Below are 27,340 nucleotides of genomic sequence, written 5' to 3' on the forward strand. Positions count from 1 at the left end.
AATACTAGTAAAATAAAACTTAATTTTTTGTAATAATTATTAATGAGATTGGTACTAAAAGCCAAAAAAATATTAAAATATCTATATATCAAGTAAGAGAGTAAAATATTAATTTAATGTAGTGAAAATTTCGACCCATTAATTTTCGTCAATGCATTTTTTAACATAGAGCCTAAAGTGCCCTGATTATGTTTGTATTTCCAATTAATTATTAATTTAGATGTTAATAAAAAAGTTAGATATGAAATCTAATTATATTTAAATTTCAAGAAAAAACAAACAATATTAAATTCATATTTAAGAAAGCTTCCTAGTTAGATGTGACAATTCGGTGGGTTGAATCGGGTTGGTGGATAGTATTATTTAAAAGTTGTTCAACTCGACGCTGATACAATCCAACTCGAACACGACTCCGACTAACCCGATCAAACCAACTAACACGATTTTTTAAAAAAAATTTCAAATTAAATAAAATTCAAAAAAATAATTATAATATTTTAAATTTAAACACAAAATAACAAAAAATTATGTGTATATATATATATATATATATATATAAATACACACCGATTATGCTAATCAAATGTTACATTTTTATGAAGAATTAATTTTTATCAAGGCTTACAGTACAAACCTCAAATTCAAAATTAAAGGTTTTACCGTACTTCAAAAGATTGGTTTTTTTTTTTCAAAAAAAAAATGATAAAATAATAAATAAAAAGTGAGTCGCTACATTTCCTTTCCTTCAGTCGTTGGCTAATGTGGGATGAAAGTGACAACTGAAAGGTCGTTTTCTGGGGATAAATGTAAGTCGCCGTTTGCCATCGCGCTTTTTCATGCATTCCATTTGTAATTGTAAATACAAATGGTTTATTAGTGTGGAAAATGTGGGAGTGGTACACATATAGAATCGAGCTGTCCCAAAAATATTCGTTGAAGAAAAAAATAAAATCAAATTAATTTTTATAATCATATTTTTTTATGTAATATAAATATGAAGAAATGTTTTGATAATTTTGAAAAGAAGTTGCTAGTTATATAAAATAATTGAATTTAAATGATATTACGGTATGATATTTTTAGATAGATTTTATAAAGTTTTTGGGAAAATGAGAGAGGGCGCGTGCAATCCACTGGCCCGGATGCAACGAGTGGGCGTCGAAAACTGCTCACTACGCTGACAGGCGTGTTCTCATATTCCAATCGCACATATATCCCGTGTTTCACGCACCTATGAAGTGCCCAGCCCAACATTCTACCCGACCCGGATCAGCATGCTTCCCTTTGACTTCTTTTCTTAGTCAAAACCTTTATATAAATATTTTATATTTCAAATAATTTACATTTTACTAATTTTTATTTGTGTGATCGAACGTTGTTGTTGTTTTTTTTTTTAAAAAAAAAGGTAGACAACTTCTTATTTTTAACGTGTAAATAAATAACCAAATCTGGACGCTTTATCTCTTGCTAAGGATTTAAGTATTTTACAAGACAGAAACTGGTAAAAAAAAAATTGAGCAAATCAAATATTGGATCAAAAATCAAGTATCCATTCATTGTTTGATGATAAAATTAGACATTAATTGTTTACAATATTAATATTTTTTCGACAATGTTTGCCAAAATTCTAAAAAAAAAATAGTAAATCATTGTGTTATATATTTATTTTATCATCTACATACATATTTTATGACCTCATGATTGGAAGCAAAGATAGACTTAAGAACTCAGATATCAAGGGACTTATGATTTGAGGTTTAATTTTTGAGAATATCAAGTTATTCCAACTGTATACTTAGCACGTTTTTTTTTTATGCCTCTTTTTTATTGAATTATTATTTGAATGTCATTTTTACTTACTTCAAAAGGATAATTAATTGTTTTTATGCAATTGGAAAAAAAACTTTATTTTCCCCCAAAATACCTAATAATTAAATTATATATCGATAAACGATAATCTTATTTGTTATTTCAGGTTCTCTTACCTCATCATTATTGTAGTTATTAAATTCAACCAATCAAATAATTTTATTATTTTTAACAAATACGATAAACGTAAAAATTATATTGGATTTAACTTGTAAATATGTACGTTTAATATTTTATGAGATTGATTATGCATGCAACAAAATCTGGATTACCAACATTAATGGCGCGTGGTCATTCCTGCATGGGTTAGTGAGCTGCGTTCTTCCAAGTTTTCACTCACTGAAAATCCAATTCTCCGTCTGTCATTCTTCTTCTTCGTCTCTCTTTGTTTAAAGAATTACTGTACGCTTTAAACAACATCTCTTCTGTGTGGAAGCATGAATAAGGAAAAGCTGGTGGTGGAGGTGGTGGGGGCGCACAATCTGATGCCCAAAGACGGCGAGGGGTCTTCTTCGCCGTTCGTGGAGGTGGAGTTTGAGAACCAGAGGCAGAAGACTCAGGTTAAGTACAGAGACCTGAACCCGGTGTGGAATGAGAAGCTCTTCTTTCATGTGAACGACATTGCGGACCTCCCATACCGCACGATAGAAGTGAACGTTTTCAACGAGAAGAGGTCGAATAACAGTAGGAATTTCCTGGGAAAAGTGAGGGTTTCGGGGTCGAGTATTGCGAGAGAAGGGGAAGAAGTGGCTCAGCTTTATACGCTGGATAAAAGGAGTCTTTTCTCGCATGTGAGGGGTGAGATTAGTTTGAAGCCTTATCTTTCTTCGAAAGAGGAGGTTAAACAGGTTATAAACAGTGGTGGTCGTGAGAATGGGTCGGCGGTTTCCGGTGGCGGTGGTGGGGTTTCCAAGAAAAGCAAGAAAATGCAGCAGCGGAGCGGGAATTAGGTGGTGCCTGAGCAAATGGGTGTGGGGTTGGGCCAAGAAAATGGTAAAATGGTGTCGGGCCTACAGAATCCGGCCCATTTGAAGAATGTGGAGCCAGGTCAGGGTGATATCAAGCCTGTAGTTATAACCACTGTTCCTCGTCCGGTTATTCTGGCTACCTCCCACGGCGGTGTGAGTGGTGGCCAAGGTGGTGTTGGTGGAGCTTCGAGTGAGTATGCTTTGAAGGAAACAAGCCCACATCTTGGTGGTGTCAACAAGGATAAAACAAGCTCGACTTATGATCTTGTGGAGCAAATGCAGTATTTGTATGTTAAAGTAGTGAAGGCTAGAGAGATTTCAATATTTGCTGGCGGTGAAGTGGTGGCAGAGGTGAAACTTGGAAACTACAAAGGGATTACAAAGAGGGTTTCTTTGGGGAATGCGGAATGGGACCAAGTTTTTGCCTTTTCGAAGGATTGCATACAATCCTCGGTGGTGGAGGTTTTTGTGAAGGAGAATAACAAAGAAGAGTTCTTAGGGCGTGTTTGGTTTGATTTGAATGAGGTCCCGAAAAGGGTTCCACCGGATAGTCAGTTAGCACCTCAATGGTATAGAATGGAGGATAAGAAGGGAGACAGGGCTAAATGTTGTGAAATTATGGTGTCTATTTGGTTTGGAACTCAGGCAGACGAGGCCTTTGCTGAGGCCTGGCATTCGAAGGCAGCAAATGTGCATTTGGATGGGTTGTGTTCGATTAAGTCAAAAGTTTATTTATCTCCCAAACTTTGGTATTTGAGAGTGGGTGTAATTGAAGCACAAGATATTGTGTTGGGAGACAAAGGTGCCTCTATGAATATGGTGAGGTATCCTGAACTTTTTGCTAAAGTTCAAGTTGGGAACCAGGTTTTAAGGACTAGAAGCGCTTCCCCTGCTGCAAATAGGAGCCTATCTAATCCTTCTTGGAATGAGGAATTGATGTTTGTGGTAGCAGAGCCTTTTGAGGACTTTTTGTTGATCTCTGTTGAGGATAGATTAATACCAAATAGAGATGAGGTTGTAGGGAGGGCGATTCTTCCAGTTGCGAACCTCGAGAGGCGGCTAGATGACAAGTCTGTGATATCTAGGTGGTTCAATCTGGATACACAATATAGTAGCCCAAATGAGACCAAAGCTGTGGTGAGATTTGCATCTAGAATTCACCTTCGAGTCTCTCTCGAGGGGGGCTACCATGTGCTTGATGAGGCGACGATGTATAGCAGCGATGTTCGACCCACTGCTAAACAGCTATGGAAGCCCCACATTGGTGTGCTTGAAGTTGGTATTTTGGGTGCCACCAATATAATGCCTGTGAAAATCAAAGATGGCAAAGGAGGTTCCACTGATTCTTATTGTGTGGCGAAGTATGGCCAAAAATGGGTTCGAACTAGAACTGTTGTTGATAGCTTGTCTCCCAAATGGAACGAACAGTACACTTGGGAAGTCTTTGATCCTTGCACTGTAATATCCATTGGGGTGTTTGACAATTCACGGATCGACAAGAATGTGGTGGGTGGAACTGCTAACCGGGATATACGAATAGGAAAAGTTAGGATCCGGTTGTCTACCCTTGAATCTGACCGAGTGTACACTTATGCTTACCCATTGTTGATGCTGCATTCTTCTGGGGTTAAAAAGATGGGAGAGCTTCATTTGGCAGTACGGTTTTCGTGCGCAAACATGTTCAACATGCTCAATATGTACACCATGCCCCTGCTGCCAAAAATGCATTATGTGCAGCCACTGTCTGTGAATCAGTTGGATAGTTTGAGGTACCAGGCGATGAATGTGGTGGCTTCAAGGTTCAGTCGAGCGGAGCCTCCTTTGGGAAGAGAAGTGGTGGAGTACATGCTAGACCATGATTCACACATGTGGAGCATGAGAAAAAGCAAAGCTAATTTCTTCAGGCTCACCAATGTTTTGGCCTGGTTTGTTGCCATGACCAGGTTGCTGGAGATTTTGAGAAACTGGCACAAACCTGTGTACACGACGCTCTTTGTTATTGCATTCATGACACTCGTGTTGGTGCCTGAGCTCATAATTCCTTGCATATTGCTAACCCTAGCTGCCACGGGGCTCTGGCGTTATAGGTCTCGCCCACGGCACCCACCTCACATGGATACTCGACTCTCCTATGCTGAGAGCGTGCATCCAGATGAACTAGATGAGGAATTTGATTCCTTCCCGACTAGCAGAAGTGCGGAGGTTATTCGAATGAGATATGATCGACTCAGGAGCGTGGCTGGGAGGATTCAAACTGTGGTGGGGGATCTGGCGACACAAGGTGAGAGATTTCAAGCATTGCTAAGCTGGCGTGACCCGAGAGCTACATTCTTGTTCGTGATATTATGTTTGTTGGCGGCTTTCGGATTCTATCTAGTTCCAATCAGATGGGCGGTGGCTTTCTTTGGTTTGTATTATCTGAGGCCACCGAAGTTCAGGAACAAGTTGCCTTCGAGTGCTGTTAATTTCTTCAAGAGGCTGCCTACAAATGCAGATAGCATGTTGTGATATGCAATTATTCACATAGGATGATTGTAGTTAGCTTGACTAGGTTCTAGAACTGAAAATCTTGGTGGTGAAAGGCTTTTGTTGTAATTTATCCGAAGTTTGTTTTCCTGGTGATTCTAGGCTGGTGTAGAGGAGGATACCTCATTTGCTGCTTTTCTGCTTCGTTAAATGGATGTAATCTGTTCAGAACCTGAATCTGTTCGACTAAAATTCAGTTGTATCTGTGACTTTATATCATATCTCAACACCATGTTTGATTCACCCACAAGTCAATATTAAAAACGAGTGATTGCAGACATATTCATGCATAATCATAAAATCAACACAATCATGAAGTAAGATGCCTGGAGTTGTGAAAATGGAAGTTTACGACAAAATTGTTACCTTTTTCACTTGCACAACATATACAATACAAAAAGAAATGCAACTTCCTGAAATTGGATACTGTTTCTGTCTGAACTCTAGAATAAAAAGGAATAAAAATGCATTCTTTGGATGGTAAAATGTAATGCAAAGTCTGTCATCACGAATGCTACAGAACAAGAATGTTCTTTAGGCAAGTTTTTCAGCAAGTAGATCAGGATATCGGTCCAAAACAACCCTGTCAAGAATGTTAAAAAAAACCACCCAAGTTGACGACTGGATACTCCTTTCAACTCGGACACCGCAAAGTATACGGCCACCACTCGGGTTCTCTAGATTAAAAAGTGTTGGAATTTTGATGCTTAATGAATGAAAATTAAGCAAATAAATCAATGTGTTTGATTTGGAAAAATTCGAAAAGAAAACCGAAGCTTAATGAACGAATATTAAGTTCGATTGTTCTGAATAAAACTCGAAAAAGTTCATCATATGTTGAAAGAACATAAATCGAGTAGTCGGAACGTGTAAGGGACGGAAAAGGAAAAAAAAAAACTCGGTGAACAGTGGCAGGCGCGGCCGCGCGGGCATCCGCAGCCGGCGCCGCGCCTGCCGAGAGCTCTCGGCAGGCGCTGCCGAGTGCTGCCGAGCGCTGAGCGTGTGCACGGACGCGTCCCTTCGAAATTTTTCTGACATTTTTTCATTCCTTTGGCATTGTTTGATGCTTGTGATCAGTTACAAGTGCCAAGGGACACCCTTATGATTGAAAGATCATGTCTCTTACATGGAAAACATTAAATGCATGATTATTTGAAATCAAAAACACTTTTTATCATAACATCATAAGCATATTCTCCTTCTTCCTTTCTTCTTCAAGAGAGAGTTCATCCATTTCTTTGTAAAAGAACTTGAATATTTGAGTGCTCATTATTCAAGTGTTGTAGTTGTATCTTGGGAGAAGATTGCCACAAACTCTAGCACATTGTGAGGGCAAATTCTTCTTAAGAAGAAAGTGTTCAACACTTGCCTCTACAAAGTTTTATTCTTTGATTTCTTCTTGCATTTCCCTCATTTTTGAATACCACAAACAACAAAAAGTAGTCAATTTGGTATATGTGCGTTTTGGAAGACCCGGTTGAAACAAAAAGTAGTAAACTTTTCAGAAGTTAATCCACCAACTCAAGTTGTTACAAGCTAATTGTTGGTTATTTGATGTTTTGTCTGGTGAACTTTCTTAAACAAGCCAAATTCGTAAAGTGTTCACTAAAAGTTATAACTTAGGCATTTATAAGTCTTGATTGTAATAGGTGTTTATAAGAAATTGTAAAGTCAAAGTCTTTTAGTGGATCTTAAGTAGAATGATTAATATAATATAGTAATTTTGGTCTCCAAATATCCATAAAATATTTGTATTATTTACTTTAAACATTTACTTTTCTTATTCTTTTCATTTTAGCCGTCTACTATTAATATATAATATATATATATATATATATATATATATATATATATATATATATATATAAATATATTATCACTATCTTAGTTGAACTTTTATATATATATATATATATATATATATATATATATATATATTATCACTATCTTAGTTGAACTTTTTATGCACTAGTTCACTTTCAAGTGTCCAACAAAATCAGCCGTCCAATGATATTTGTTTTAACAATCAAAATATTTTTAGAACAATTCATTTTTACAAAACTCTTCATCTAAAATATATTCATATCCCAAAAAATTACTGTCACCTTTTTTTTTTTCTAAATCCGAACTTCGACATACAAGTAAAATTAAGCTTCACTTAATTCGTTTAAATCACTAGCTAGGGCGACTCCATCTCAGAACTGTCTTTCCAACAAAAACAATTCAAATGTAATTTCCTTTTTTTTTGGGTAAAAAGATTTGATGCATTTAATCTCATACGAAAATAATACAGTGGTATATAAATGTCAGATGTTTTAACTATTTAAATTTGACTATCAAAAACAGTTTTCCTGACAAATGATTGATTCTAATGTCATTCTCAGTAAACATTACCAATCACATTTTATTTTATTGACCTTTATTTTATATTATATTACATTATATTATATTACATTATATTATAATTCATCCAAAGAAAAATGACGAAATTATTCGATGTTTACTTAATGTCAGAAACAATGTCGACCCCACGAATAGAAATCGGATTTCATGTTTCTTGAAATAACAATAACGTGCCCAACTGCCCATATGCCATGTTTTACATTTAAAACGAGATTTCGGACCTAAAGTCTAATTACAAGTATATTTCCTCTAGCTAAAAAACAATAATGCATCCATCTTACTAATTGTTAAAAAAAAACATGAGTATAATAATAATAATAATAATAATAATAATAATAATAATAATAATAATAATAATAATAATAATAATAATAATATACTTGAGCATTTCTTCAAGTGTTCAATTCGTTAGAATCTATGAAATTATTGTATCATCGAAACAAAAATGTTGAAATAAATGGCCATTTTCGTTTTTCATAATCCTCCAACTATATATTCATTCTAGACTGAGATGGTCACATTTAACCAATATAGATAGCATATACGCATTTATTTTACTAAAAATTAATAAAAGAGCTACCAAATTATATATATTCTTTCGGTCCAAACATATATTTATTTCTTTTTTCCACACACAGTAAGAAAATCATTGACAAAATAACATACAAACTTCCCATTTGATCTCTAATTAAATAATTCAAAATACGATTTTACCTCTTTCAATACCTAGTTAATAAGAGTATATTAGTAAAACCAAGAAAATATGCAATTAAATGTAGAAAGTAAACTATATATTTTAGACAACCGAAGAAAATAAAATTTACATATTTGGGATGCATGCAAATAGTATCTAAATAGGTAAGTAAACTAAGGTAATGTTTGCAAAAAAATTTTTTTACAAATTTGCAAAACTTTATAGAAAAAAAATTATAATCGTTTTTTTTAAGCACTTGCAAATATGACATTAGTATAATAAATATACCATTTGGAAAAAATTAATATAATACATATGAGCTAACATCACTAGTAAGTAAAAATATAGCTTTGACCAGTCAGAGAAGCATTTAAAACATTTCCACCACCGATTAGTTTGATCGAATAGGACATATTCCCATTGACCAATTCTTCCCCCTTCGGTCGATCGACTCTAATTAAGTTCCCAAACAAAGGCACACTTACCCCAAATCCAAATAGCCAATGCAATTTAAAGGGAAAAAAAACCCAATTAATCGATCGGGATAATCCAATCATTTCTTACGTATTTGAACATAAAATTAATTAAAAACAAAATTTGACAAGCATAAATAGATCAACTTATATGACGATTTACATAATTTCCCAAGTCAATCAATATCAATACACAAGTAAAAGTGCTGATATACAATTTCAAGAAAGAAAAAATCCTCTGAATTTCTCCGATATAATCCAATCAATCCATCAACTAGTTATAATAAGCATACGTATATATATAGTTCCCAAACCATCCATTAATCCTGCATACAAGACATCATTTAGAGAGAAAAAAAAATACTGTTACATGCATTAATTAGGGTCACAAGAACAAGAATGAATAATTCATAATAATTTATTATTATTATTATTTTTTTTTATGAGGAAGAAGATGGAGGAGGAGATGCATCAAAAGTGTAGTGTTTATCAACAGCAACAGATACATCCCAAGTGCAACTCAAACCCTTCGGTATAATCACAAGATCCCCCGCTCCGAATTCCACGGTCTCTTGATCTGTGCTTGGATTCTTGGGGTAAACTTTCACTCTTCCACGCACTAAATAGCATGTCTCCTGCGCATCATATTTCAGCTGGTATTTCCCCGGAGAGCAACCCCATCTACATGTTAATTAACAATCTCTAATTAATTCATATAAAAATCTTAAAAAAAATATGGCAGCAACAATACAAATAATTTAATCATGGTTTGAGTAACACCCAAAAGCAAAGTGAATGAGATCAAGAACAGAAGGGGTTAATTACTTAGGCCAAGATTTGATGTTGAGTTCAGAAAGTTGAGACTCCGAAGGGTTTCTTTGGACAATAATTTTCAGAGAATTTGAGGTGTCTGCTGCCATATATGTGTGTGTTTTTAAGGGGTTTTTTTTTTTTTTTTTTTTTGTGGGGATTTAGAAGTTCGGGATATCAAGAATATGGCCTGGGGTTTGAAAGAGATGAGATCAGTTATAGGTTTAGGTAGAAAACTGAGGGAGAGCATAAATTTGGTGGAGTTCACAATTAGTATGTAATTATATTATGTTATGCCAACAATTAAATTATATGATATTATATGATATAATGAATTCTTTTTTTTTTTTGACAGGATGATATAATGAATTCTATGTATTATTTTTATGCTTTGCTCTTACAAATATCATTTGACCCTCCAGATCCAGTCAACCTAAGCATATTTTTGCAATTTTTAGATAGATATATTATATTTTTGTTCTCCATGTTTATCCTATCCACTGTTTATTTATTTATTTTTATATAACTTTGAATTAAATTAAGGACGATTAATAACAAATTCGATGATGCGGTGGTTTTAAAATTTAAACGAGAACTTGAAAAAGAGATGCGATGGATGAGAAGTAGAATAATAAAGATGGAGATGATTTGATTGCGAATATGTTTTTTTTTTTTTAAAAAATTGTATGAAGTATACTTTTAAATTTCCTTTGTGACTTATCACCAAAAAAAAACTTTATTTTAATAATAATAATAATATATATAAATATAATACCATAAGGTATACCGTTTTCAAGAAGCTGCGAATTGACTTTCAGCATTAATTTTTTCCTCCTTTTTTCGCAGATAATATAATATTAATAATAAAATAATTAAAATAATAGTAATTAAATATGGCCATGCAACAGCAATATACATTGGATTTGTACACCAGCAGCAGCTTCTTTTCACCGAAAAATCACGGGATTCGATGTGTGTGTACATATTACGAGTCAAATTTTTAATGATATACAAAATTATATTTCCAAGATAAATGTTCAGACTTATCATAAATTATTACTCTAATTGTGTCAATTATATATGTCACGTTTCTTTCCCTTCAAATATATATATTTATACCATATTTAGCAATGTTTTTTTTTTACTCTTTTATTAATAATATTATTATTAACTATGTTTTAAAAGCTTACAACTTTTTTTGGGAATAAATTTTTTTAAAAAAAGAAGTTTGTATGTAAATGAAATTTTCAATGATTATTTTCTAATATGTGAAAAAACAGGCGTTGAAATTGAATTGGATATATATAATTATAGAAAACTATGTTGTTAAAAGAGGCGTAATGAAGATTTTCGGGCCATAAAAATGCATGTTTGCTTAATAAACCCAGGAATCATGTGTTACGAGACAAATGGGTGGAAATTATAGATGCATTTCCATTTATCATCCACAAAACGTACAAGAAAGACAGCGGTCACATAGCTTTTACGGCTTACTTTTAAGTACAAGGTCAAGTGATTATGAGTTTGATTTTTTAACATTTTGGTTAAAATCATTGCAGAAAAATAGAATTTTCACTTTTGCATCCTCGTGAAAAAATTCGCAATCGGAAAAATTATAGCACGATAATCTACATCTTGTCACGTTCAACCAGATTTATCACATTTGACTCGGTCGGCAAATTTTGTTTCGAATTCATTTCAAGTCTTGGTGGAATAATACCATTCGCGATTGATATACAATTGATGTGGGATATTCATACTCCAATATATTGTTAGATTCTTATCACCTTCCTTATATATATATATATATATATATATATATATATATATATATATATATATATATATATTAATTAAATTACACAAGGGAAATAGGGACGGTAAGTTGAAATTAGCCAACAAGCTCTGCAATTCACATCATTCAGACAAATTTAGAAATCAAAACGAGTGCCTGCATCCATGGAAGCAGGTTCCGGTGAGAATACACTCAGACCAGGGGACATAGGATTCACTTCCAAGTCACCTGGAAAAGACGGATTCTCCTTTATCCAATGGTCAAAACCAAAGTTCAATGAGTCGGGATCTTGGCTGACAGGAAAACGGCTGTCGATGTCTGCTGCTGGCGGAACACTTTCGGATAGAAACTGTCGGTTGGCACTATACGACAATCATTTTCGGTCATACTTTGTCGCTGAAAGTTATCAGCTGATGTTGCACTTTGTAGTTGGGAAATCTCCGAAGAAATCTGTACACTGTTATGACCGAGAGAAGTGTCCCAGTTAACAGCAAAGTCTGCATGATTAGTATTTACAACACTTTGAGATTGACTGCTTTGATGGTAAGTATTTTGGGGATTAATACGTAAGGAATCATGCTCGCCGAATACTTGAAATTGAGAGGGACTGATCTAGAGGGGAGGGTATCACTGGTGTCAAATGCATCTGTTTTCCATATTCATTGCTTGAATCTAGCTGCTTGGATAGAAGTCTCTGAGAAGATACCGGAAAGTTGGGCTGAAAAATTTTGTCGAGCAGTGGGGGAACCGTATCCTCCAGGACTTCCAAATTTGGCTGAGATAATACCTGAGAATTAAAAGGTGCTCCATTTTCAAAATTATCACCCAAATATGATTGAGAAAGCATGTCAGCCTGGCTGTGCATTGGACCTCCAACCACATAGCTCGAGTTTGGCTGGGAGTGTATTTGAGGGTGTGAATGAATGTAGTCTGTCGACCCAATATTTATGCTTTGCGGAACAGGAAAATTTGACCGGGGAAGCACTTGATTAGCAGCACAATGCACAGTATTTTGTTCATGATTCAAACCGTTGAGGTTATTCAATCCAGGACACCTCTTCAGAGGAGAGCCACTTGATACTTGGGAACTGAAATACCTTCTGTTGTAACCATGTCTTCCGTTTAGTAAAGCCTCAACGAATCCAGGCCCCTTGAATGCTGGACGGTGAACGAACGGAGGTTTATTCACTGGATTGCTGTTGTTACCCATTGAGGTAATATCACTACGCCATACGGCGTGCAACTGTCGGGGGGAGTATTGTGGATGAGTTTTATATCTGGGAATTACACGTCCAGATAGGTGGCTTCTGTTTTGATTAATGGCAATCGGCACATTAACAGTAGATGACTTAGTACATGGACGGCACGGGACTTGGCTAAAAGCCTGATTGTGCAGCAAAGAGTTGGGCAATGGTGGAAGGAGTGCTGGAACTTGAGTTGTTTGGCGATGTTCTGTTGAGAAAAAAGTATCAATAGTACCAGGAAGAGCAGGCACAGGCTGATTACCCTTTTTGGCCCTTTTCCTCTCAGTTTTCCAGTAATCGTCTTTATCGCTAGCATGGCAATGGTCAGAACTTGAAATGCCAGTGCCCCAATGAGCACATGGAGCAAGCGAATCACAAACATAACAGTGACACTGAAATTAAGGTAAGTAGAACTCAAGATGACGGTTGTTTACTCTGTGGACGAAAAATCAAAGAGTGTCAGACATCGAGTACAAAATATTACCTGGCTGCAGTGGACATCGTGGGGAGTAAAAGCGAAGGCAAAATTAGCACAAAGATGCCGAGCGTGAGGAAAGTCTCTGCATGCTACCTATATTGCAAAGGGAAAGTAACAACTTGATTTCAAATAGTGTCACCACAAAACAAGTAAAAGGGAAATCATAAATTTTGGCAAGAAATTAATAGGCTATCATGCCCAAATACAAAGTAAAGCCAATACAAAAGGAGATTAAAACAAAGAAGAAGAAGAAGAAGAAGAAGAAGAAGAAGTCTGGAATACTTGATCCAGAAACCACTATTTTCAGCATAGAGCAACTATATATTCTAGTCTCATCATTTTGAAAATGAAGCTCAGGCGTGAATCTGCAACCAGAGCAAAATTTCCAAACGAACAAACTTTGAGTCAAATTCGGATACAATATAAAAAGGAAACACATACGCAAAGGAAGACTCCTACAGCTTCTCATTCTTTGTCTCAATCTCTTGCCATGTAATATCGCCCCCTATTCTATCAAGTACACAGAAGTAAACATCTAAAAAAGATCTAACAAAGATTAAAAACTTGAATATGTAAAACAATGAAACAAGCAAACCAAACCAGCATTCAACCAAATCATAATTTGCAAAGAGGAATTCATTACCTCACCCTTCTCACCAACAATTTCCAAATCATCAGAATCGTCATCAACACCACCAAGGTTATTATCTACTCCATCATTCTTAACAACTCTGGCTTGAGCGGGTTCACGATCCAAAATTACACAATCATCGTCATCTCCACCCCCTCCACTACAAACAATTTCCCAGGCTGGCTTCGAAGATTGTAATCTTGGCTTTTTAGGGTTTGGAATCACCTCACTGACCAATAAAACCTCATCAGAATCATCATCCTTATCTCCATCCACCTCACCTAATAGCTTTGACAACCAATCGTGGTCTTCCCTGTCGCCAAATCCGTCTCCATCACCAGTAAAATCTCGTTCTCTGACGTCTATGAAACCTGACTCCTCGTCGGAGCTTATCTCCAGTATCAGTGGGCAGGAATTATCCATAAAAAGTCGAAAACTGTATGGATTTTCTAGCAAAATCGCGCAGATTACATACGAAAATTGAAATCATACAAAGTCAAAACGATATTTCTCCGACCAAAAAAAAGAGCGAAGACCAATGGAACAATTAATACAACAAAAAACAAAAATTAATGTGTACAATTCGGATACTATAAATTATGCCGAAAATTGTAATTAAAAAAAGAAAAGAAAAGAGGAAAGCAGATGAAAACTGAGTACAATTATGGCTAAGAATAAAACCCTAATGCATGAATTGACTTAAGGCGTTGATTTTGATCGACTTTGTACAGCAGCTCAGTGCGGACGAAGAAGACAATATTTTGATGTACGGTTGGTTAATCGAGGAGACCTTTCTCCGATATCATATTCTATTTCATTTTGTTCATGATTTCCTCAATTTTTTAATGAATTTCTGAATCGAAATTATTGTAAGTTCAAACCGAATTTAAACATACTCAAATTAATTTTTTAATAATCTACAAGGTTTACATGATATATATAATATTAACATACTTTGAGTCGCGAAAAATCGCTACATTTTATAATTTCTTAGATGATGTTCAAAATCGTTTTGTTTGATTATCGTTCTACGTTATAATGCCAATAACTTTCTGAGTAGAGTCTATAAACCACATAAATTTATTTCACGATGTGTAGCAATCCACATTAGAAACTCTAGTAACTGAATACATTTGCATCAAGGCTATATGATTATTTAAATATTGTAAGTGCAATGCTTCTAAACATAGATATCTGGTCTTGTGTGAATCACTATATTTGTTATCAATTTTGTTTTAGATAACGACCACATATTTAGAAATACAAGTAATTTTACCTTATATTTGGAAACATGATTAAATTTAGGACTCCAATTCGGATTTTACAGGTACATCGTGCGATATCAATAGTATTTAAACTCTACAAAAGATTGTCAGGTTGATGTAACTTACAATTCCGAATTAAAATTGTGAAGCAATATTAACTTAAAGATAAAGATAAGCAAAATTTCTTGAACGATTTTTCCCGACCACGAGATATTTTTTTTTGTGTAATAAGAAATCAATTTAATTGTATAAAAAATATACTATCCTATCAACAGATTTTGAAGTAATTTCACTTATTTGACAATAATCTTTCTCAAATATTTGTTTATTATAAAAGATTACATAATTATAGTCACAAGTCGCACGAGCAATGCAAACCAAAGGCTCCTTCGTCTTCACTGTCTTTTTCAGCCGTACCAATGGAAACTCGTGCTCTTGTATTTCACGAGCTTATTCATTTTCTGTCTCAGGCATAACCCCATTTTTCGAGAGCTTACAAATACCCCGTGTTATGTCCCAAGAAACATGCACCAGTTCTGTCTCAGTTTCACACGTTTTACTTTTCTTGCAAAATGAAAGCCAAGTTTCAGCCCATTTTGTTGACCTTTTTACTGGGCTTTCTTAGTACACATGCTCAGAATTTGCAAGCCTTCATTGTTCAGCTCCACCCTGAGGGGCTTTCACGTTCTTCGTTTACCTCTAGAGTCCACTGGCACCTTTCTTTATTGGAGAAATCATTTTCCAATGAAGAAGATTTATCCTCCAGGTTTATGTATTCTTATAGTTCTGCCATTGAAGGATTTGCAGCTCAACTCTCTCCGTCAGAGGTTGAGATGTTGAAGAAATCGCAACAAGTATTAGCATTGAGATCGGACAGGAGGCTAGAGATTCAGACGACTTATTCCTGCAAGTTCTTGGGGCCAAGTCCCACCAGCGAAGGTGGTGCATGGATGAAATGAAGACATGGGCTTTTGGGTGTGTTTCTTGATACCGGAATTTGGCCTGAAAGCTCGGGTTTTGATGATCGGGGAATGGATCCCAATTCCACAAAAATGGAAAGGGATTCGCCAAGAAGGGCAGGGCTATAGTACTTCAAACTGCAACAAGAAAATCATAGGTGCCCAGTACTTCAGCAAAGGTCACCGTGTAGCTTCATTTATATCTTCGCCATATACTTTGGTGGAGTACGTGTCAGCTCGTGATTCCCATCACCATGAGACCCATACAGCTTCCACCGCTGGGAGAGCTCCGGTTCCACTGGCCGACGTGCTCGGAAATGGAACTGGTGAGGCTCGAGGAATGGCCCTGGTGCCCACATTGGCGTGGATGTATTCTCCCTTTCACTCGGTGGCTTTCCTGTTCCCCTACACGAGGACACCATTGCCATCAGAAGTTTCTGAGTGATGCAGCATGGAATATCAGTCATATGTGCTGCAGGAAACAACGGTCCAATTCAAAACTCGGTGGCCAACGAGGCTCCATGGATAACCACAGTCAGCGTAAGCACACTTGACAGAATGTTTCCAGCAGTAGCTCGACTGGACAATGGGAAATTTTTATTTGGAGAATCCATGTACCCTGGGATTGGATCTCCAGGTGCAGAAATAGAGCCCGGGCTTGTATATTTCAAGGGTGGTAATAAAGGAAGTGAATTTTGCTTGAAAGGGCCTCTCCCGGTAGCAAAAGTTAAAGGTAAGATGGTAGTTTGTGACAGAGGCATAAATGGGAGGCCGGAGAAAGGTCAGATAGTGAAAGAAGCTGGTGGAGCAGGAAAGATTCTTCCCAATACAGAAGTAAATTCGGACGAAGATTCTGTGGATGTCCATATCCTGCCAGAAACTTTGATCAGTTCGGAAGAGTCGTATCAGCTAAAAAGTTACATAAACTCGACTAGGAGACCGAAAGCTCGAATCATAATCGGAGGAACCATAATTGGAAAATCTTTAGCTCCTGCAGGCTGCAGTAGCTCCGATAATGTCAAGAGGACCAATTTTCACCGATACATCGATTCTCAAACCAGATATGATCGCTGTGGGGGTCAACATCATTGCTGCTTGGCAGTAAAATATTGCCCCTAGTGCCCTCCCAGAAGATCCGAGAAGAGTAAACTTAACAGTCATGTCAGGGACTTCCATGGCATGTCCCCATGTCAGTAAACTTGCAGCACTGATTCACTCAGCTCATCCAAAATGAACCCCAGCCACCATCAAATCAGCACTGATCACAACTGCTGATATAACTGATCATCAGGGGAAACCAATAATGGATGAAGACAAACCTGCAAGTCTCTTTGCAATTGGACAGGACATGTGAACCGAAAAGAGCAATTGATCCAGGATTGATGTATGACATTCAGCCAAACGAGCATATTACTCATTTGCGCTCTCTCGGATACAGCAGAACACACATTTTTAGCATCACTCACAAGAATGTGTGTTGACATGAAATTCTCCAGAAGAACAGGGTTTCAGCCTCAATTACGCCTCTTTTTCGGTAGTTGTCAGGCCAGAAGCAATAAGGAAAATGTTTAAAAGAAGATTAACAAATGTAGGAAGTGCTAATTCCATTTACTTGGTGGAAGTGAGGGCACCTGAAGGGGTCAGTGTAAAAGTGAGGCCACAATGTCTGATATTTAAACACGTAAATCAAAATTTGAGCTACAAGGTGTGGTTTATATCCAAGAAAAGAATGACATCGGAGAGTACAAGGTTCAGTCAAGGGTATTTGACATGGGTGAACCACAGAAGCATTTCCTACACAGTTCGGAGTCCTATTGCAGTGACACGAGACAGCCGAAAATGAGTATAGTACTCGGTCTAATTAACTGAATTGGCTATAAATTTCTGAAGAAATTAGGTATTAGGACAGATTTTATAGCTTTTCCGGCTAATTTTACATTCTAGAGTTGAAGGTTTTCTATCTAGTATCCGGATAGAGAATATATGGAATTTCATTCATAATGTACGAACGATCAAATCCAATTAATCATCTCTCAAGTTAATACTTGGTGCATTTTACATGAACACGAATTTCATCATAAAAAGGCACTAAAAATGTAGGGACAAAAAGATATACACTGCTTCACTTTTTTATGAAGGACAATCCGTTCTGGTTGGAATAACGCTCCATAAATCTCATGAACCTGTCCCACTCTCGTGGGGTTCGCATGATGTATTTAGCCTCTATCCCTGCAGGTTTCCCATTCACAAACTTGGCATTGACATCAACTGATTGGATCACTCCTTCATCGTCAATCATGTAGAAACCGGTTATATCACCAACGACACTAGACGAGTCGAAAACAGAAGGTTCGGAGAACGTGAATATTGCCATCCCATTAGTTCCATCCCTTGACTTGGTTAGCCTCACATCTGGGATTGTCTGTTCGTCAGTCCCTTGAATGAATTGAATTGTTGGTTTCACCATCATTATGCTGAGTCTAGAGATGTTTTGCACCTGTTTTTGTTTTGCAAAGCACAATTGTGGTAGGTGCAAAGACAGTCCATTGAACGATGAGTTCAAACTCGAGTGAACACTTCCACACAATGAGACTAGCAAAAAATAGGATAGTTATCAGTTGTTGCATCATCTGAATAAAGAAGATTCTTTGTTATAAGTAGTTGATCAAATACCAATACCATTTTTTTTTAAAAAAAATATCAATACCATTTTTCGGAATACAAAAGAAACTCAAGGTGGAAGTTTCATACAACTGAAACCATGGCATGAAATTGGTGATATTGTGCTTATTGTATTTACTTTGCTTGCATAAAATTTGCAATCTTGATGAATTTAACCACACCTCTTCTCTGTATAGGGCATCCCGCATCTAGAGTCACATTCTTTTTAATATTAGGCGAAATTTATTTCGGTGTTTAGGAAATTTTTAATAATGCAAAGCAGAATCTTTAACTTGGCTACAGAACTGGTGCACCGATAACACAGAAGATTGCATAACAAGATCAATCTTTCATCAAATATTTGGCAGAAACTGAGACGTAACCTGCCGAACCCAGAAATTTAGTCGAATTTCCTAAAAAATTTAAACATGAAGTTGTCACATCTGAGTTAACTTTTAAAGCTAGCTCTATTAAAACTCTTTACACCTACTTTTTCCCATTAACAATCCATGAAACTTTGGTCCAAACTCGTTGCATTTGAGACAGTACATTTCATGCCATTCACGAATGACAGCCACCCATTCCCCGATTAAAAGAAAAGAAGAAACTTTAAATTACATAACTAAAGAACAACGAATAAACTAAAGGGGTACATACCTGGAATTGAGCGAGATTGGTAGCTCAAACAGTTGGAGCTAGGAACACAGAAAGCCATTGACTGCAGTGTCGACATCCAAGATTCTAGAGAGGGGAAACAAAATGTCTTAGAGAGAGAAACATGCGCGAGTGATGATACTGATAACGTATTTCTTCGAGCGTGAACAGATGGTGTTGTGCAGCAACGACAGCCATTCGCTTTAGCTTTTCACAATGATTGGACTATGAATCGACGCTTATTCTCTCGTGTAACGTTTGGATTTACGGGATTTCGAATTTTCTTTTTTTTTTAGAAAATATATTAAACCAAATCAGAAAAGAGTTGGTGAATGAAATTAAAATATTTTTGTCATACATTTCTAAATATAAATATACATACATATATATATATAAATAGGAAGCTAAATTTCGATTTCTTTTGTTTAAATATATAAAGAATGAAAATATATTTAAAATTTATGGCTCTCAAATTACTGCTTAATCGAAATACAACATCATGTTTTTCAAAAATAAAAATAAATCCATCTACAATATCAAATACATGAGTCACGAGATACAACGCCACGAAATCAAGATGGTAGAGTATAATTAGTAAGTCCAAATTTGATCATGATAGAAAAAATTTCGGTAGTTTGGCAATTGACAACATGACTGGCTTAACTCAAATGCAATCTCATGTTTATTTTTTTGAAAATTTCTAAACTAGGAGTGGAGAACTCGAACTTTAAGTCTTTTACGGGAAAATATGGATGAGACCAGTGGAGCCAAGGCTCGGTCTCAATACGGCCCCAAAAGTAAACGTTTGAGCCACGGCTACGTGATGCAATGCTAAATATCTATTTGGAGGTTCTCTTAATCATTTATGTGGCTCGCTGGAATGGGGCTTTGAGCCACCTAAAGATGGGACTTGTGATGCTGCAACAGTTAAATACACAGAATTCTTGGCTGAAACAGCCTCAGGAAAAGTTGGAGAGGAAAAATGCTCCTTTAAAATTGTTACACCTTTTGAAAAGACAAAACTTGATTCTTATACATTGAGCGTGATTTCACCATGCATGAGGCTCTACAGCTTCATCAGTAAGGAGATCCAGGCTCGTCTAGAAACTGATGATGGTGAGCACATCTACAAGAAGTAGCTCAACAGTTTTTCTTCTCTAAAATTTGAGGTTTAATTTGTTTTGTTTGATACTTTCTAGTACTGGGGTGTTCTTTTAAAAAACCATCGTATTCTTCATCTGGGCTCAATCAATTGTTCAGCAAAGCATGTTTCCTTGCTCATGACTCCTCCACCAACGTTGAAAACCACCTCATCTTATTTTGCGACTTTGACTTGACATGTACTGCTATTGATTCCTCTGCCCTTTTAGCTGAGCTTGCAATAATCACAACGACCAATAGTTCTGAACCGATTTCATTTGAGAATATTCGGACTACATGGAGCAATCTTTTCAGCCAGTATGTAGAAGAATATCAGCAATTTGTAGAAAGCATCATTCAAGATGAAGCAGGAATAGATAGATCTCTCCAAGATTCGACACATATCCTAGCAAGAACATCCTATCCTTCAGAGTCCCGAGTTGCTAACTGATATGCTTAATGTAATCAAAGCTGAGGGACTGGACTATGAAGGTCTATTCAAAGCACTGAAGAAAATATCTGACTTTGAGAAGAGGGCTAATGCAAGACTGATTCATTCTAATGTATTGAAAGGATTAAATTTATCAGACATAATCGAATTTCAAGATGGCCGTAAAATATTTGTCACAATGTTGTGGAAAATAAAAATTGTGCCACCAAAGTTCACGTGCTGTCGTACTGCTGGTTGGTGCAGTGATCTAATTAGGTCTGCATTGTCGTCAGGTATGACATACTTTTTAGAATTAAATATGATACAAGGAAGATTACGATATATCTTTTATATGATTTGTTGGAAAAGAGAGAAAGAAAGAAAGAGCTTTATCCCTCTTGGCATTACGTCATGGATATTGTTTTCTAGTTTCTGTTTAATCATTACCAGATAACCTAAATGCGTTGAATATACATTCAAATGACTTGGTGTACCAAGAATCTGTCTCCACTGGTGGCATGATCATGAAGATGGAGTGTCCCATAGACAAGCTTCAAGCATTTGATGATGTTACAAGCAAGAATCACGATAGGCCCTTGAAAATCTACATCGGAGGTTCACTTGGTGATTTGCTTTGCTTGTTAGAAGCAGATATTGGCGTTGTCATTGACTTGAGTACCGGTCTGAAGAATGTTGCGAACCATTTTGGTGTTTCTTTCATTTCATTGTTCTCTGGTTTGATAAGTAAACAGGGAGAACTCACGGCGAGTGGCTCCATGTATCGCAGGGGAATGCCTAGTACTCTATATACAGTCTCTAGTTGGGATGAAATATATGCATTCGTTTTCGGGGCAATAGACGTCTATATGGATCCATGTCGGAAAAATAAGGATTAGAAGATTTTATCAGCACTGCTGCCATTATTGACATTTCTTGCAAAGCAGCACAAAATCCTTTAGGTCCCACGCCACTGGCCAGACCTTAACTATATTTTTACTTGCTTGAGGAATATAACTGCACGTGGCAACAAAATAGCGCATTAGATAATTTCGTGAGCTGGAACCGAGTCTGTTGGTCAAGCAAAAACTGGATGTTTTCTTTTGGATTGGTATTCATCGTATTAAATTTATTTATCTATTGGTAAGCTTTGTTTTGGAATTGAGTCAGCTTTAACGTATGCGTGGAAAATTACAAGCAAACTTTATGCATGGTTGTGCTTACAGTTTGTCTTTTCATCCGATCAAATCAATATACATGATTCTTTTAGTCAAAAATTTTGTTTTTGTTGAATATCTCACAAACATCACAATAAAATGAAATACGAAAACGTATACTAAGATTTAATTAAGCAAACAGAACTTAAATGAAACAAAACAAGCAACCTAAGATGTATTAAAATGAGAAAAGATGCTTTCATTAACACAGAAAATTTGCCAGTTGTGGTGCAGCAAACCAAAACACAACTGATACATTCATACTTACAATACATAGAAGAAACAAACTGTAGTTATCTCCTGGACAACATATAATACGTCAAAATAGTATTCAGAAAGATATTCAAGTGATTAAAAGCATGCCCGTTATGTCAAAATTATTTGATCATAGGGTAGGTATCTATATCCCGTGTTTCAGTCTGTTCGAAATTCGTGGATTATTGTTAAACGGGCGTTTTCAATTGTCTCGTGTTTCTTTTGAGAGCTCTTGGAGCTGCAACCAAAAATTGATGAAAAAATGTGAGTTTAAAAATTATGAAAATATTACAGGCATGTTCGAGATTCAGAAAAGGACGACATTCGGGAAACATACCAAGTCCATTAGCCTCGGAGATTTTCATGATTTTAAGTCTTCTAACTGTGCTCAGAAACATCCTGTCAATTCAAAGATACTTAGTGAAATTTAATGACCCTGCAGTAGTATATATAGTCTATTCTTCAAGTATTATTTCGACCTAAAAAATGCCCCAAAGTTGATTGAACATGCCTCAGAATCAACAATAAGTTCCAAAGTTCGCCAGACAGGTCTTACTCCCGAACTAGTTGGAGCTGAGTAAATTTGTGTATATATATGAAAAAAATTTGCAGGAAAAACAAGGCAGTTTAAGAATGGTCACAAAGTAACAACGTTTTAATTGTTCTGCGTACGAAGAATGCAGTTCATATCAAAGATCATTTACAAAAACAAGAAGATAGAGACATACTGCCAAGGGACATCTCCAACGAGCATCCAGTCTCCTTCTTTGTCTTCATATATGAGTACAAATTCAGATGAATCGTCCAATAACCTCACAGGGCATCTCGTACCAGCCATTACAGCTTGCTCCTCCAAACTGGATCCTAGAATAATTCAGAGTTGGCAATTCACAAGCATCCGGAGCACAAACTTGACAATTATGTAAAAAAATTCCAACCTAGTTTATTCCAAAACTAGGATATTAAGAAAATCACCATAAAAAATTTAAAACTTGGGATTAGTATATTGTTTACCAATTTCAATAATATCCATGTTCTTACCAAGAGGAAAAAATGCAATTGTTACTTCTAGCAAACATGAGTATTTAACGGTGATTTAAAAACATAGGTTAGTCGTACTCAGACAACTTTACGTAAGGTGGAACATTGCTTTTTGGGTGAAAGTGGACAAATTGACAGAACCTTCGTCCTCATTTTTTGATGTCATTGGATTTTATGCTAGTTCTTCGTACAAAACAAAGTAAAAGATAGAAAATACTTCTTGGGCCAACTGCTGCACCAGGTCTAAACATGTCATCCAGTTTACGAGCCAAAGTCTCATAGCAGCTATGAGCATTCAGATCCACCTTTCGCCCAATCGGGATCCCCTCCATGTTCACCTTAATAAAGTTAGAGGTTCTGGGAAGTCTTTTTTCGAGTGAAATGCTTTTATTCTCATTTTTAGATTTGTCAATGGTTGAGGTGAATTCTTCGACAGCTGGTATTCTTGAATGATTTACCAAGCTGTTCATTCTGTAAGCTCTGATAGGAGGCCACCCCACAACCTGACTGCTTCAACAGATAGAAAAGGAAGAAAAAGTCAAAACTCCATTGGATAAATCACTTGAGTCATTATTTAAGCAGCTGAATAGAGTTCTTTATCGAGAATTACATTTATTATACAAGTTATTTCATGAGACAATATGAAACTTGTTAAAGCCAGTAGATATCTCTATATCTCAGCAGGGCCGTAAAAGATATGGGAGTCGAGTTGGAATTGCAGAATTTGGACTGGCTCTAATACCATAAAAGATACAAAATAATATGAGAATATTTTATTACATTTCATTAACCAAGTATGAATATATATATATATATATATATATATATATATATATATATACACATATATATACACATTTTCAGCATCCTTCATGGCACAATTGGAGATTTAATAATAATTACAAATTTGCAATCAACACTAACTAGAGAAGATCAAGGAGAGATCCTGGGAGGAGGATTTGCGTCGGATATATTGATTATCCTTTATCAGGTCGTACCTTTATCAGGTCGTACCTGAACATGTATTATACAAGTTATTTCAAGAGACAATATGACACATGGAATTTTGTGTTTTTGAAAACTTGAAACACAAAAGAGAACTTTGAGACTTTTGGTAATAAATATGTATTATCATTTTATCTATTATTTGGCTTCAGCTAACCAAAATAATTAAAGACCTAAAAAAATAACTTTATGTAATGCTCTGAATGCAGATTACACAATTTACACTTGCAATGCATGATGTTCGATCTCAACATTTCACCATATTTTGCATTTTCCTAGAATCTTACTTGCACAAAATTGCAATTTTACTTGTACTTTTCCATTTCATTTTCTTAAAAGATTCCTTAACATCGATATTTTCTGACCACATATGTCTCGATTGTTCGATGCTACCCTTGCGAGCACTGGGTTATCTGGTGGCCACTATTGGCCCAAACTGTTTTTCGTTTCGGATCCACGCTTTCATGTGAAGTCAAGCGTGGACCCATACTTCCGAGTCGATGTTAGTCAGTGAGTCTGCAGTGAGGTACAATATCTAAGTAATCCACATCTTCCCAAGATGGTCACATTCCCAGGTTACAGGTAAGTAGTAAATCAGAGAAAAAACAACACAATAGTGTCGTGACAGTTAAAAACAAATATGTAAGAGAAATCTAGTCAGGTAATATTAAATCCTAGATCTCCAAGATAAGATAAATGATGATATATCTTTCTATAAATTTTTTTAATTAAATCTTCCAAAATTAAGTGATATTTAATCTTCCTAGTTAACATAATTTCACTATTTTTGAAAAGCTAACTGTCTCTTTTCACTGAGAATATTAAAACAAAATTCAACTACTGCATGCATATACAAAAATTTGTTGTCATATTGATTGATGCGCATTGCCTCTTCAACCGTATATGAGTTTCCATTTTTTTTCTAATCGAAATAGAAATTACATGTATACTAAGAAATTTCCATTGAAATGCAAGGTTGAAACAAAGCTGTCAACATATTACACATTATATCAAAACCAATATATATAACGACGGTATCAATTAACAACCAGGAGACTACATTAAAAATATTAGAGGCGCAAATTAGGAACAAATAGAACACAGCAGATAGGGGAAAAACAACAGATACACAACAGAAACACTTGTAACAAAGCACAAAATTTGGCTCTTGGAAAGACCAAAGACATAGTTGTATGCATCTCAGCAAGAATTCACACAAACATAAACACATCGAACAAATACTAAGACAAAAACACCACTTTTGAAACAAGAAAAAAAATTGAAGCATAAACAAAAAAGTGCCGAACTCATACCTAACTCCAGAGTGTCCGGGAGGGGAAGTGGGCTCCGCAGTTCTCTTTGACCCGCAGCAACCATTGTTTTTATCTTTAATAGTGGAAGATGAAGAAGAAGACGATGAAGAAGAATATTTATCAGAGAGCACCGAAGAAAAATCTTCGGCCGTCAAGATTCTGACGAAATGATCCAACGATCCTCTCGCCGCCGCAACGGATGGCGTCTTACTCTTAGCCTTTCCACCGCTGCCACCACCACCGAAACTGAGGCCGAGACCCAATTCCAACTTGGATCCATCCGGGTAAGAAGAAGACTCCTCGGAAAAAGTTGACATCGACCCACCTGAAATCAAACCACCACCAGGAATAACCGCTTTTTGCATCAAAGATTCAATCTTTTCAGCCTGAAAATGTCTGGGAATTCAAGTGAGAGCTGTCTATATTTGGCTTCCGAGTAAAGATGAATTTTGGAGTAAAGGACACGGACAGTGGAAGAAAAAGTCGGGGACGAGTGGGGGGAGAGATGGGGCCCATATGTCGGCTTTTTCCTAAACAACAGCTATTATAGATTTCTTCGAACCAAACTCTAACATAAGTAGTGTATTTAATGTAAAAATTTAATGATTTTTAATTATTTTTTTAAAAGATAGATTTTCGTAGATTTAATAAATTTAATTAATTTTTATAGAATATCATAAATTTGTATATAAAATTCTATGGATTTTTATAAATTTTTTACCAGATTTTTTTAGATATTTATAAATTTTTTATTAATTGTGCAAATTTTGTACTTTAAATATATATATATATATATATACATATATATATATATATTCATGTGATTTAAAAAGAATGTAGAAGTGGGCTATGTAGAAAGAGAATGCGTATTAATTCATTTAGATATTATATTCATGTGATTAAGTTAGTTTTACTCAACTTTTATTTTTTATTAACTATACTTTATGTTTTTCCGACAAGGAACCATGCAGGTACCTTTTGTGTATATATTAATATATCTTAATTAATCATTCTCAAATCAATTTTTTCTTTTTATTTGATATACTTTTATATAAATATTTATAAACCCTAAGAACTTGTCCGTTTTCTAACATATAATTAAATTATCTCCAATTTGTTCATCTTAGTACAACATATGATGGCTCACTATTAACAATTTGTTATCTTCTACATAATGAAATATAGAAATTGAAACATATTTTTTTATGAATCTAAACATAAGATTAAATAAATAAGATCACTTTAATTCCTAACTAGAAACCACATAAAATACAAAAATTGAAACAAATTATTTTTTTAAGAAATCGAAAGTCAGATGTACAGACTTCCACATATCACATTATATGCAAAAATTTGGAGCACACATATAAACAGACAGAAATAAAAAACGAACGAAACACAGAAAGAGATACATAGAAATCGTAATATGTTTTTTTTTATCAAATCAATAATGATTCAAGAAAGAAATCATACCTCTAAAATTCGAGGAACTCTCGACTTGTCTTTAGATAG

At 35.5% G+C, this 27,340-nt stretch overlaps 5 protein-coding genes and 2 pseudogenes across 6 annotated transcripts; 3 read left to right on the plus strand and 4 right to left on the minus strand.

The window, feature by feature from the left end:
* Positions 1 to 2,238: 2,238 nt before the first annotated feature.
* On the plus strand, positions 2,239 to 5,695 carry LOC140804014 (multiple C2 domain and transmembrane region protein 10-like). The gene has a single exon (XM_073159870.1). It carries the CDS (start codon positions 2,835 to 2,837, stop codon positions 5,343 to 5,345), a length of 2,511 nt encoding a protein of 836 aa, XP_073015971.1. The 5' UTR covers positions 2,239 to 2,834; the 3' UTR covers positions 5,346 to 5,695.
* Positions 5,696 to 9,294: 3,599 nt separating this feature from the next.
* On the minus strand, positions 9,295 to 10,016 carry LOC140803627 (uncharacterized). Its single transcript, XM_073159533.1, has 2 exons — positions 9,759 to 10,016; positions 9,295 to 9,614 (listed from the first exon to the last, which is right to left on the minus strand). The coding sequence occupies exons 1-2, from the start codon at positions 9,851 to 9,853 to the stop codon at positions 9,374 to 9,376; spliced, it is 336 nt and encodes a 111-aa protein (XP_073015634.1). The 5' UTR covers positions 9,854 to 10,016; the 3' UTR covers positions 9,295 to 9,373.
* A 2,031-nt stretch (positions 10,017 to 12,047) lies between these two features.
* On the minus strand, positions 12,048 to 14,729 carry LOC140804015 (uncharacterized). Its single transcript, XM_073159871.1, has 3 exons — positions 13,904 to 14,729; positions 13,267 to 13,353; positions 12,048 to 13,174 (listed from the first exon to the last, which is right to left on the minus strand). Exons 1-3 carry the CDS (start codon positions 14,312 to 14,314, stop codon positions 12,113 to 12,115), a joined length of 1,560 nt encoding a protein of 519 aa, XP_073015972.1. The 5' UTR covers positions 14,315 to 14,729; the 3' UTR covers positions 12,048 to 12,112.
* Positions 14,730 to 15,438: 709 nt separating this feature from the next.
* Positions 15,439 to 17,958, plus strand: LOC140804016 (subtilisin-like protease SBT1.2; annotated as a pseudogene).
* Positions 17,959 to 18,088: 130 nt separating this feature from the next.
* Positions 18,089 to 19,649, minus strand: LOC140804017 (photosystem II reaction center PSB28 protein, chloroplastic-like). The gene is made up of 2 exons (XM_073159872.1): positions 19,434 to 19,649; positions 18,089 to 18,707 (listed from the first exon to the last, which is right to left on the minus strand). The coding sequence occupies exons 1-2, from the start codon at positions 19,507 to 19,509 to the stop codon at positions 18,238 to 18,240; spliced, it is 546 nt and encodes a 181-aa protein (XP_073015973.1). The 5' UTR covers positions 19,510 to 19,649; the 3' UTR covers positions 18,089 to 18,237.
* Positions 19,650 to 20,643: 994 nt separating this feature from the next.
* Positions 20,644 to 22,682, plus strand: LOC140804019 (bifunctional TH2 protein, mitochondrial-like; annotated as a pseudogene).
* LOC140804018 (auxin-responsive protein IAA13-like) lies at positions 22,399 to 26,349 on the minus strand. 2 transcript variants are annotated; one of them, XM_073159873.1, is made up of 5 exons: positions 25,829 to 26,349; positions 23,728 to 24,020; positions 23,198 to 23,333; positions 22,807 to 22,868; positions 22,399 to 22,707 (listed from the first exon to the last, which is right to left on the minus strand). In XM_073159873.1, exons 1-5 carry the CDS (start codon positions 26,191 to 26,193, stop codon positions 22,658 to 22,660), a joined length of 906 nt encoding a protein of 301 aa, XP_073015974.1. In that variant the 5' UTR covers positions 26,194 to 26,349; the 3' UTR covers positions 22,399 to 22,657. The 2 variants fall into 2 exon arrangements, with proteins under 2 accessions (XP_073015974.1, XP_073015975.1); XM_073159874.1 differs by having other exon boundaries at positions 23,728 to 24,017; positions 25,829 to 26,338.
* Between the last annotated feature and the right edge of the window lie 991 nt (positions 26,350 to 27,340).

Source organism: Primulina eburnea, chromosome 10, assembly GCF_022965805.1.
Source record: "Primulina eburnea isolate SZY01 chromosome 10, ASM2296580v1, whole genome shotgun sequence".
NCBI lineage: Eukaryota > Viridiplantae > Streptophyta > Magnoliopsida > Lamiales > Gesneriaceae > Primulina > Primulina eburnea.